At 41.9% G+C, this 13,077-nt stretch overlaps 1 protein-coding gene across 1 annotated transcript in view; it reads right to left on the bottom strand.

The window, feature by feature from the left end:
• Nucleotides 1-13,077, bottom strand: part of LOC140494071 (suppressor of tumorigenicity 14 protein-like) — a 121,599-nt gene that overhangs the window by 59,972 nt on the left and 48,550 nt on the right. Inside the window, exons 2-5 of the mRNA XM_072592986.1 lie at nt 12,228-12,387; nt 8,572-8,702; nt 8,229-8,299; nt 7,575-7,738 (exon numbers count right to left, since the gene is read on the bottom strand). Of these exons, the coding sequence (XP_072449087.1) occupies nt 7,575-7,738; nt 8,229-8,299; nt 8,572-8,702; nt 12,228-12,387 (526 nt within the window). The remainder of the gene's footprint in view (nt 1-7,574; nt 7,739-8,228; nt 8,300-8,571; nt 8,703-12,227; nt 12,388-13,077) is intronic.

The following is a 13,077-nucleotide window of genomic DNA, read 5'->3' on the forward strand; positions in this document are numbered from 1 at the left end:
CTTCTTTGTCCTGACTTCCCTGTGGCAGCAATCCTGCCAAACCTCTTTCTCTGAAGAGTCACTGACAGCTGCTCTCTCATCTGGATTATCACATCGGATAAGGCATTATATCATCACTGCATTTTAAATGGGAGATTTTGACAGACCAGGTCTCAGGACAGGCCAGTAGGAAGGGAAGGTGGCTCAATGGTTAGCACTACTGTCTCACAGCAGCGGGGACCTGAGTTCTATTCCACCCTGTGTGGAGTTTGCAGTTTCTCCCCGTTTTTGCATAGGTTTTCTCCAGGTGCTCTAGTTTCCTCCCACAATCCAAAGATGTGCAAGTTAGGTAGATTGGCCATGCTAAAATTGTCTTTCGTGTCCAGGGATGTGGAGGTGGTGAGGTGGATTAGCCATGGGAAATGCAAAGTTACAGGGATAGAGTATGGGGGAAAAGTCTGAGTGAGATGCTTTTCAGAGAGTCAATGTGGACTTGTTGGGCTGAAAAGCCTGTTTCCACACTGTAGTGATTCTACTCTATTCTATGAAAGCAATTGTTGGAGATGATCTGACAATGAGCAGATCAGTAAACTGTAGGAGATAGATCCACCCAGATAGCCACAGTGAAAATAAAAAGATAGATAGATAAAGATGGTTCTGATTCAGAAAAGAACAAGTTGATCAGAAAAAAGCAGATGATGGCAAGTCAGAGAACAAAGTAACTCTTAAGAATTAAATTGAATTTATTTCAATGCAAGAGGTCTTATAGGTGAGGCTGATGAACTCAGGACATCTATGGGGCTAGGTTGTCATTGCTATTACCGAAGCTTGGCTGAGGGAAGATCAGGACTAGCAGCTCATGTTCCAAGTTTTAGATGTTATAGGAAGGATAGAAAAAGCGGCAAGAGATAACTAGGGAGAGAATAGGACCCATTAAAGATCTGCAAGACCACCTATGTGTGGAATTGCAGGAGATGAGAAAAATACTAAACAAGTATTTTGCATTAGTGTTTACTGTGGAGAAGGATATGGAACATAAAAAAAAAGTGGGGAATCAAATGGTGATATCTTGCAAAATGCCCAAACTACAGAGGTGGTGGTGCTGAATGTTTTAAAATGCATAAAGGTGGATAAATCCCCAGCACCTGATAAGTGTACTCTGGAACTCTGTAGGAAGCTACAGAAGTGATTGCCAGGCTGCTGGTTGAGATATTTGTATCATCATCAATAGCCACATGAGGTGCTGAAAGACTGGGGATTGGCTAATGTGGTGCCACTATTTAATACAAGGTGATAAGGAAAGCCAGGGAACTATACACCAGTGAGCCTGACATCGGTGGTGGGCAGGTTGTTGAAGGGAATCCTGAGGGACAGGACTTACACGAATTTGGAAAGGCAAGGACTGATTAGGGATAGTCAACATGGCTTTGTGCCAGAGAAGTTGTGTTTCACTAACTTGATTGAGTTTTTTTGAAGGAGTAATGAAGAGAGTCAATGAGGTCAAATCAGTGAACATGATCTTCAGTAAGGCATTCAACAAGGTTCCTTATGGTAGATTGTTATCAAGGTTAGATCACATGGAATACAGGGATAACTCATCATTTGGGTAAGAGGTAGGAGGCAGCAGGCAGAGGGTGGTGGTGGAGGCTTACCTTTCCAACTCACTAGGCCTATGACCAGCGGTATGTCACAAGGATCGGTGCTGGGTCTACTGCTTTTTGTCATGTATACATACAAAGGGCTTGGAAATGAACATAGGAGGTATGGTTACTAGGTTTGTAGATGACACTAAAATTAAAGGCGTAGTGGACAGTGAAGGAGGTTACCTCAGATTACAATGAGATTTTGATGAGATGGGCCAACGGGTTGAGGAGTGCCAAATAAAGTTTAATTTAGATAAATGTGCAGGACACTTAATCATCATAGAATCCCTACAGTGTGGAAACAGGTCATTTGGCCCAACAGGTCCATACCGACCCTCTGAAGAGTATCCCACCCAGATCCATTCTCCTACCCTTATTACTCTACATTTCCCCTGATTAATGCACCTAATCTACACATCCCTGAACACTATGGGCAATTTAGCATGGCCAATTCACCCAACCTGCACATCTCTGGACAGTGGGAGGAAACCGGAGCACCCGGAGGAAACCCACACAGAAACTCCACACTGATAGTCAGCAGAAGGTGGAAATGAACCCAGGTCCCCGGCGCTGTGAGGCAGCAGTGCTAACCACTGAGCCAGAGTGCTGCCCATTAATGATAAGGTCCTAGGGAGTGTTGCTGAACAAAGAGACCTTGGAGTGCAGGTTCATATTTCCTTCAAAGTGGAGTCGCAGGTCGACAGGATAGTGAAGCCTTTATTGGTCAGTATATTGAGTACAGGAGTTGGGAGGTCATGTTGTGGCTGTACAGGACATTGGTTAAGCCACTGTTGAAATACCGCGTGCTGCTCTGGGCTCATTGCTATCGGAAGGATATTGGAAATCTTTTCTGAATGCTTTCAAGTTTCACAAGAGTGTTGCTAGGTTTGGACGGTTTGAGCTTTAGGGAAAGCCTGGATAGACTGGGGCTATTTTCCCTGGAGTATTAGAGGCTGAGAAAATCATGTGGGGCATGGATAGGGTAAATAGACAAGGTCTTTTCCCTGGGTTGGGGGAGTCTAAAATTAGAGAGGATAGGTCTAAGGTGAGAGGGAAAAGATTTAAAAGAGATCTATGGGCCAAATTTTTCACACAGAGGGTGATAGAATGAGCTACCAGAGGAAGTGGTGAAGGCTGATACAATTACAACATGTAAAAGGCATCTGGTTGTGCATATGAATAGGAAGGGATTAAAGGGTATGGGCCAAATGCTGTCATATGGGACTAGATTTATTCAGGATATGTGGTCGGCATAGACCGAAGAGTCTGTTTCCATGCTTTATATCTCTTAAGGCTCTATGAGAAGGAGTTGATTAAGGAAAACATTACTACTGTAATTAGAGAAGATATTCCTGAGGAATCATTTACTGAAATTATATGGGTTGAAATTAGAAATAAGAAAGGGATGATCACCTTGATGGGACTGTACTATAGGCTCCCCAATAGTCAGAGGGAAATTGAGAAGCAACCATGTTGAAAGATCTCAAATATATGTAAGAATAATAAGGTTGCAATAGTAGGGGATTTTGACATTCCAAACATGGACTGGGACTGTCAGAGTGTTAACAGCCGCGATGGCGAAGAATTTGGGAAATGTATTAAAGAAAAGTTTCATTATTGATATGTAAATATTCCTACTACAAAAGGAGCAAAATGTGACGTTCTCTTGGGAAATAAGGCAGGGCAAGTGACTGAAGTGTTAGTTGGGGAACACTTTGGGACTAGTGATCATAATACTGTCAGTTTTAAAATAGTTTTAAAAAGTCATCCATAAAAGTTAAAAGTTTTCAGTTGGAGTAAGGCAAATTTTAAGATTATGAAACAAGAACTTTCTAAAGTTGATTGGAGTAGATTGTTCACAGGTAAAGGGACAACTGACAAGTGGCAGGCTTCAAAAGTGTGATAGTGAGCGTTCGGAAGCATTATGTTCCTGTCAGAGCGAAAGGCAAGGCTGATAAGATTAGGGAACAATGAATGAATAAAGCTATTAAAAGCTAGTCAAAAATGAACCAATCATACATTAGATATGGAAAACTGGGTTCAAATGAATCTCAAGAGTGTAAAATATCTAAGGGTGTTCTTAAGGAGGAAATCAAGACAGCAAAGAGGAGATATGACATAGCCCTGGCAGATAAGGTTAAGAGAAAATCCAGCATGATTCTATAAATATATTAAGAGCAACTGGAGACAGTAAGACCTGAAAATATCAACGAGGTTGTCTGTGTGTTGAACCTCAGAAAATGGCAGACATGGTAAATGAATATTTTGCATCAGTTTGTACTGTTGAGAAAGAAATGAAGGCTAGAGAACTCGAGGAAATAAATAATGTTTTGAAAGCAGCTCACATTACAGAAGAGGGAGTACTGGAGATCTTAGAAATCAAAGGTAGATAAATCTCCAGAATCTAATCAAGTGTATTCCAAGATGTCATGGAAAGTTAGGGAGGAAATTGCAGTCCCTCTAGCAGAAATATGTGTAATGTCTATAAATACAGGTGAAGTACTGGAGGACGGCTAATATTGTGCCATTGTTTAAGAAAAACTGTAAAGAGAAACCTCAAAACTATAGACCTTTAAGTCTGACATTGGTGAAGGGTAAGTTGTTGGAGGTGATTCTGAAAGACAGGATTTACTTGCATTTGGAGGGGCAAGGATTGATTAGGGATAGTCACATGGTTTTGGGTAAGGAAAATCATGTGTCTCAAACTTGACTGAGTTTTTTTTTAATTAAGTCACCAAAGAGATTGAAAGATGGAAGGATTTTCAGAGAGGAAGTTTCAGACATCTGAAAGCCTCTCCTTTCACCAGGATATGAACATCATCGTCCTTTGACTGTGGCAGGAAAGTCTTTCACATTTTAAGTCTGAGGGAAAATACTTCTGGTGTGGAGGACAATGTATATAGGACGCTGGCTGTGGTTATTGGAGATGAGTCATCTCGGCTCCAGGAACTCCTCAGGTATATAACGAAGTTGGTACTGGTTAGGTCAGTGGAGGCGCGATGGAGCTGAAGAGGGGTGGTTTTCATTCCACCACCAGTGTTGCAGCAAAGGGCCATCAGGCCTATGGCAGAGGACTTAAGGGGGACTGCAATGTTGGATACTTCGTACATTTTTTCATTTTTCTGCCTTTATATTGAGTTCTGGTTTATTTTTCTGTGTTTTAAGATGGCACCATATAGAGTGGCGACACTATACACCACTTCACTGTACTCTGTGACAAGATACATGTGACAAAAAATAATTTAAATTAAATCAGATTGTTAAGAGCAGAATGGTAGACCTTGTTTACTTGGACATTAGTAAAGTCTTTGACAAAATTCCACACTGTAGGCTAATTAGTAAAGTTAGATTACATGGGATTCAGGGTGAGCTTGCCAACTGGACATAAAATTGGCTTTATGGTGGGAAACAGACAGTATTCACGAAGAGTTATTTATCAGAATGAAGGCCTGTTACCAGGGGTGCTCCACTGGATCCACTTTTGTCATTTATATAAATGATTTGGATGAGGATTTGGGAGACATATTTAGTAAATTTGCAGATGACACCAAAATTGGTGGTAAAGTGAATAGTGAAGGTGACTATCTAAGAGTACAAAGAGATCTTGATCAACTTGGTTAATGGGCTGAGGTGTGGCAGATAAAGTTTAATTTGGATAAAATGGAGGTATTGCAAACAAGGACAGGATGATACAATTAATGTTAGGGGCCTGGGTAGTGTTATACAACAGAGAGACCTAGAGTTTCAGCTACAGAATTCTTTGAAACTTGCATCACAAGTAGACAAGGTGGTTAAGGAGGCATTTAGCATGTTTGTCTTTATTGCTCAGAACTTTTGAGTATCGGAGTTGGGACATCATGTTGAGGTTGTATTGGACACTGGTGAAGCCTCTTCTTGGAGTACTGTGGCAGTTCTGATCACCATAGAATCCCTACAGTGTGGAAGCAGGTCATTTGGCCCATCGAGTCTAAACCAACTGACCAAAAGTCATTTCACCCAGATCCACCCCATCCCTGTAACCCTGCATTTCCCATAGCCAATCCACCTCGCCTGCATTGAACCCATGTCCCTGGCACTGTGAGGCACCATGGCACAGTTATAGGGAGGACATTATTAAACTGGAGAAGGTTCAGAAAAGATTTGCCAGGAATGGATGGTTTGAGAAATAAAAGTAGACTTGGACTCTTAAGTGTAGGCAATTTTGGGGTGATTTTATTGAGGTTTATAAAATCATGAGGTGCATAACAAGACTAGGGTCAGGTGTTCAAAACTAAGGGGTATACTTTTAGGATGAGAGGAGAAAGATTTCAAAAAGAATGAGGGCAACTTCTTTTTTAATCACACAACAGTTTATGTGTGGATTGAACTGCCAGAGAATGTGGTGGTTGCAGGTACAGTTACAATGTTTAAAAGACATTTGGATAATTTCATAATTTGAAAAGGTTTGAAGGAATATTTGCCGACCGCTGGCAGGTGGGACTACTTCAGTTTGGGAACATGGTTGACATGATTGGACCGTAGAGTCTGTTTCCATGCCGTGACTCTAACGACAAGACAAAGAGTCAATCGTGGCTTTCAGGAAATAAAGAGCAATCAGTCAACCCTGGTCACAGAAGATGCTATTTGAGAATTTGATTAGGTCGTTTCGGTGCTGAGATGAATTAAGTGAGGTGAATTAAGTGATCTTGGAGAGGTAAGCAAGAAGAGAGGAAAGCAGCACAATAGGCCATCTCGGACTCAAATGAGAAAACTTCTTGAGATCTGTGTCCCCAACTATAATCCAGAGGCCTAGGCTAATGCTCTGGAGATATGGGTTTTCACATCACAATACAGTAGCTGGTGAAAATTTAAATTCAATAAACCTGGAATTGTAAGCTAGCTTCTGTAATAGCAACTATTAAACTTTCAGTTGCTGATTGACCATCTGATTCACAACTGTCCTTTTGGAAAGGAAATCTGCTGTCTTTACTTGGTCTGGCCTACTGTGGACTCCAGATTTTTAAGTGTTTTTTGAAATGGTCTAGCAAGCTAATCAGTTCAAAGTTTATTAGGTATGGCAACAAATCACCAGTGATACACAAAAGTATGAAAAAAATCTCCATGAGATCTTGGTTGGAGATGAGGATGCAGGGGTAAAGAGAGAGGTAGCAGACCACTAAGAGAAATGAAAGAGAACCGATAGCCCATCATAGTAGAACAGTCAATGATTCCCAAAGGAGTCTGATGGTCGTTGCTGTTGTGCAGCCTGAGCTGCTGATTAATGGTTGAAGCAGTCATATACCAGACACATAGTACAGCACCTTTTACAATTGAGGAAATGAAATTGAGGGCTGTACTAGAAATAAATGCTCAGGTGTGGGAAAGGTTGCACAGATATGATTGCAGTTTAGGAGCAGCATTGTGGTCAAAGTAGAGCTATAGGTTAGACTGTCTGGAATTTGAAAGTGACTTGAAGAAGCCAGTTATATTATGGGCAAACAGAGGAAGTACTGGAGAAAAGAGGCTTGGGGTGCTTGCAGTGTAGGTGGGATACAAGAAGTGGTTGGATCATGGGGAATGGAGAGGTTACATCAGATAAATTCAGGGCGTACCCATGAACATGAGGTTAATTTGTACACAGTTTTAGGGAGGCAATGACAGCATAGAACCCAGGAGAGTTCAAGAGGAATTGAAATGGACAACTGAAATGACAGAAGTTGATGATTCCGAGACCAAATGTTTGACTTGGGAAGAGAAGGGATGGAGAGAACAAAGGCAAACATGGTAAATCAGAGAGATAGGTACAAGAAAATAAAAAAAAGGACAGTTTTAATTTAACAGTTTCGCTCCTCACTTCTATTCAAGCAAATTTACAATTAAATGTTATAAATGCAGGGCCAGTTGCAGGACCTTCATTCAAACACTGTCACTTGCATTCCACTGAATACACTAGAAAATAAACCCAGTACTTACGATCGACCACCAACTGGGAAATCCTTAATGAGCTAGAATGCACGTTTGTTTTAAACCTGCGGGTCCTCTGCTTTGATAAAGCTTCAATTCCTGCATCAAATTCAGCTTCATTCTCTGGTGGGACTCGGCATTCAAGCCAGTAATAAGCAATCACAGAGCCTTCGCTGCAGAGAAGAACAGAAACAGTTAGCTCAGACATCCTAATAATATGCAACATTTAAGAAACAAAGTCCAAAGAACAGAGAACAGAAACCCAACTGAAGAGCAGCAACAAATTGTAAAGCCCCCAGGTTTAATCCTGAATAACCTCAGCACCCAGCTGGCAAAAACAGAAATCAAAGCTGAAAATGTGTGGCTGGAAAAGCGCAGCAGGTCAGGCAGCATCCAAGGAGCAGGATGCTCCTCACTTTCTCCAAGAACAGAAATCAACCCAGGTTCAGGTTGTTCATCAGGATTCAGTGGCCCCTGGTGCAAAAGGCACAGAATTCATCAGATTAGCCTGTAATGTCACACTAAAAACAGGAGTCTGCCAACTGGCAATGGCCTGGCAAACCACACCCAGAGGGTTAGGACCAGCAACCGTACACATTAAGAACCTGTTCTGTGACTGAGCCACCCAACCCAGCTGGGAATTGTTTGTCTATGTGAGCATACCTGAATGCAGTGATTGTGGAACGAACGTAGTATGGAGCTATTCCTTCTACTCCCGTGTAGGTTTCCCGAAGCTGAAGTATAGAAGAGAAAATTGAATTAAATCACCTTGTGTATTTTTACTGCAAAGATTTAATCTACACCAAAAACGTTTAAACAGGCAGGCAATGAGTACTGCTGTGGGGTGACTGGAACTCATAACGTAAGGGCTTTGTGTGTAACAGCAATTTATGCCATTCCTGTCCCATGGGTGTTTAATGGGGACAGTGTAGAAAGAGCTTTACCTTGCATCTAACCGCATGCTGTTCCTGTCCTGCGAGTAGTTGATACATAAGCACAAACTCACCATTTCCTCCACTGTGGCTGCAAGTTTCTTAAATTCTTCAGAATCTGAATCCTCTAGCTCTTCCGTGAACTGGTGGTTGCTGATGTTAAGATAGCCACTGTACATTTTCTTAATTCGATTATCTGGGCGAACTGAGAGATGCAAACAAATAGTTAGCAATAAGAATAATTCATATCCAGGGTATCTCAGCTGCTCCTCCTTCAGTCTCTAACTCCCCTCTTGTCTGTTTTCTACAGCATACTGATCGACATTCATCTTGCCACCACTGTGAGTTTTATAGAAATCATGGAAGCTCTAAAGCAGACCATTCGACCCACACCAACCCTCCGAACAGCATTCCACCCGGACCCATTCCTCTACCCGATAACCCTGCATTTCCCAAGCCTAATCCACCTTATCTGCACTTCTTTGGACAGGGAGGAAACCCGAGCACCTGGGAGGAAACCCATGCAGACACGGAGAATGTGCAAATTCCACACATACAGTCTTCCAAGGGTGTAACTGAACCCAGGTTCATGATGCAGTGCTAACCACCATGTGACCTCAACTTCTTGCAATCCTAAAAGTGTTTGGCCTTCTTCTCAGCCATTTCTATCCTTCATTTCTTCACTGACTCTATCATTCACCTACTTTTTCTGTGTATACTTACATGTTGTCTTTGTTAAAATGATTATCAAATGTCCTTTTGAATGTCTCAATTGGTCATGCCTCTGTCACACTTCCAGACAGTAGATATGCAGGAGGCTGGAGGAACACAGCAAGCCAGGCATCATCAGATGGTGGAGAAATCAATGTTTCAGATATAATTTTTCAGGAATGGAAGTGGGATAAGGGGAGCTGCAGATAGGGGCGGGGTGGGTGCTGCAGTTTCAGTTGGGGAGAGGGACAGAATGGTGAGGTAGCAATAGGTGAACACAGGTGGTTAGGTACAATGGGAGGAATGACTCATGCCTCCATTCCTGGTCTACTGTGTTCTTCCAGCCTCCTGCTTGTCTACTTTGGATTCCAACATCTGCAGTTTTTTTTGTCTCTAACACTTCCAGACAGTGCCTTCCAGACCCATCCCACTCGCTATATGAAAGCCTTTTTCCTAGATCATATTAAGTGTGCACCATAAGACCTCAAGACATAGCAACAAAATTAGGCCACATGGCTGATTTGATAATCCTGAACACCACTTTCCTGCTTTTTCCCCCCAATAACCCAAGATTCACCTACACAGTAATAACCTGTGTATATCAGCATGGAATTTACCAAATATCCCAGCCTTGACAGCCTTCTGTTGTAAAGAATTCCACAGACGTACACCCTCAGAAGAAATCCTCCCCTCATTTGTCTTAAATGGATGAGCCTTCCTCTGAGATTATAGCCTCTGGTCCTAGACTCTCCCATAAGCAATATTTCCTGCGTGGAATCTGCACAGTTGTGCATAAAAATATATTACATCTAATGTTACCACAAAGGGTATTGACATTTTTGCATCAATCCTGTCAAGAAAACATTTACAAGGACGTTGCCAAGATTGGAGAGGTTGAATAGGCTAGGGCTGTTTTCCCTGGAGCGTTGGAGGCTTAAGGGTGACCTTATGGAGGTTTATGAAATCATGAGGGGCATGGATAGGATAAATAGATAAAGTCTCTTCCCTGGGGTTGGGGAGTCCAGAACCAAAGGGTTTAGGGCGAGAGGGGAAAGATATGAGAGAGACATAAGGGACAACGTTTTCACACAGAGGGTAATATGTGTATGGAATGAGCTGCCAGAGGAAGTGGTGAAAGCTAGTACAATTGCAACATTAAAAAGACATCTGGAGTTATATATGAATAGGAAGGATTTGTAGGGATACAGGGTGGGTGCTGGCAGGTAGGACTAGATTGGGTTGGGATATCTGGTCGGCACAGACAAGTTGGACCTAAAGGTTTGTTTCCATGCTGTGCATCTCTATAAGGAGAATGTGAGGACTGCAGATGCAGACCCAGTGAGGAATTCCTGAAGAAGGGCTGATGCCCGAAACGTCGATTCTCCTGTTCCTTGGATGTTGCCTGACCTGCTGCGCTTTTCCAGCAACACACTTTCAGCTCGTGCATCTCTATGACTCTATCTGTGATTCTAAGTCCACTAAGAATCTTGTATCTCCAATGAATTCAGGTCCAACTTACTCAACCTCACCTCCATACCTGGAGTCAACCTAATTAAACTTTTCTGGATTGCTTCCAATGCCAGTATGTGTTATCTTAAATAAACGACGCACAATTGGTCACAGTGCCCTTATGTCCCAATCCTTTTAAGTGAGTGAACAGTTACCTCCCATCTATTCTGTCCAGACCACTCATGATTTTGAAAACTTGGATCAGATCTCTTGTTAGCCTTCTCTTCAAGGAGAACAGTCCCAACCTCTCCAATCTATCTTCATCCTCAGCTCTGGAACTATTTTTGCAAACCACTTCTGCAGTCTCTCCAATGTATTTACATTCTTATCTTCAGTGTTCAGAACTATACACAACACTCAAGGAAGGCATGGTGGCTCAGTGGTTAGCACTGCTGCCTCTCAGCACCAGGGACCCAGGCTAGGTTCCAGCCTCAGTCTGTGTGGAGTTTGCACATTCTCCCCATGTCTGCGTTGGTTTCCTCCGACAACCCAAGAAGTGCAGGTTAGGTGAATTGGCCATGCTAAATTGTCCATAGTACTTTAGGATATGTAGGTTAGGTGCATTAGTCGGGGAAGAATGTCAGGTAATGGGTCTGGGTGGGATGTTCTTCAGAGGGTTGGTGTGGACCTGTTGGGCCAGATGGCTTGTTTCCATATGGTGGTGATTCTATGAAGTCCAACAAGTGTCTGATAAATTCAGCCTTAATCTCTTGTTCTATGCCACTATTAAAAAAACCCTGATACTAAACATGCTATTAACTGCTCTCTCCACCTATACTTCAATAATCTACATTTATTTGCATCCTGCTCTACACATGTCTGCTCCTGCAGCACTTTTGAACTGTAAGTCTTAATTTAATTTGTCTGTCCTTGTTCTTCCTACCAACATGCTGGTAAATGCACCTCACTTCTCCACACTGAATTTCAGATACCACCATACTGCCCACTCCACCAACTTATCAAAGTCCTTTTGGAGTTGCGCATTGTTCTCCACTCAGTTATATTGCTTTCAGATTAGCAGCAAATTGAAATTGTCCCCTGCACACCAAGATAATTTGTACACCAGGAAAAGCAAGAGTCTCAAGACCTAGAAACTTTCCTCTTGTCAAACAAAAAATTCACTATTGTTTCCTATTACTCAGTCAATTTGCCACTGTCCTTTTCTTTCCATGAACTATATAGATTCTCGTTAGCCTGTGTGGCACTGTATTGATTGCCTATGAAATCCATGCATCTTTCTGTTACTTCTTCTAGAGCTCCAACAATTAAACATGCTTTCCCAATTCGATACCCAAGCTGCCTTTTCTTATGGTCAGCTGGCCTAATATCGCCTGCTGAAACTTGGTGTCATAATTTGTTTGGTAACATCCCAGTTAAGCATTTCAGAATGTTTGCTGAGATTAAATACAGACTGGTTGTTGTTAGGATCGAGTTCCTTGTAACTTAATACTTAGAGGTTATTGCTCTGAATATTCAACTCTGTTTTGTATGCGCTACAAGTTATACTCACAGTGAAAATGCCAAACAAGAAGTCCAATCATCAGAGAGAGGAGAGCAGCCCCAATTACCAGCCCCACGATTAGCTTCACCTCTTTTGGGTTGCGTTTCTCCAGTTCCTTCTGGTTACTTGCTGGAAGAAAGACCACTTCCTCAGCCAAACCATTGACTTCCTGAAAAAGCCAAGAAATTAAAGTTAAATACAACCAGGACCTGGGCACTATGCTACTTTTCCACAATTCCTCAGGCTCCCACTTTTTACATCATCAACAGGAACTTTCAAAAATGTCAATCTTGCAGTATAATTAAAGATCGAAAGATGGGAGAAACATTGGCACAAAATTGGCCTAAAAAGAGCAAGAGGATTTAGTCAGTTCTGAGGAGGAATGCAACAAAATACAAGACATTATTAAACGTGCAAAATGGTCGTGTAATAGCCAAACTCATGACAATATAGAAAAGTGACACTTTTATATGCATAATAATGTTAAAAACTGAATGAAAAGTGCAGTGATATCGATACAAGAAAAACAGCTGATTGTGGAGTAGTTGGTGGATCTGCATTTATTTAAGTTTATTTTAGTTACGTCAGTTAAATGATTAATGAATAAAGGCATGGCAGACTATCTTTGTACCATGGAGTGCCCTGTTCCTTGACACACTATGTGGGATAACCACATATGCAGGAAGGCTCATCAGTTGGAGCAGCTTGAGCTCCAAGTTTCAGATCCCAAGTGACAACTGAAACCCTATAGGCAATCAAGGGGAGCCAGCTATGCACTGTAAGAGTATCAGGTGAATCGTACCTTCCAAACAGTATTCAATTTAAAATATCGTTGAGTATCTATAGCCTCATTGACCTC

Source organism: Chiloscyllium punctatum, chromosome 23, assembly GCF_047496795.1.
Source record: "Chiloscyllium punctatum isolate Juve2018m chromosome 23, sChiPun1.3, whole genome shotgun sequence".
Taxonomy (NCBI): Eukaryota; Metazoa; Chordata; class Chondrichthyes; order Orectolobiformes; family Hemiscylliidae; genus Chiloscyllium; species Chiloscyllium punctatum.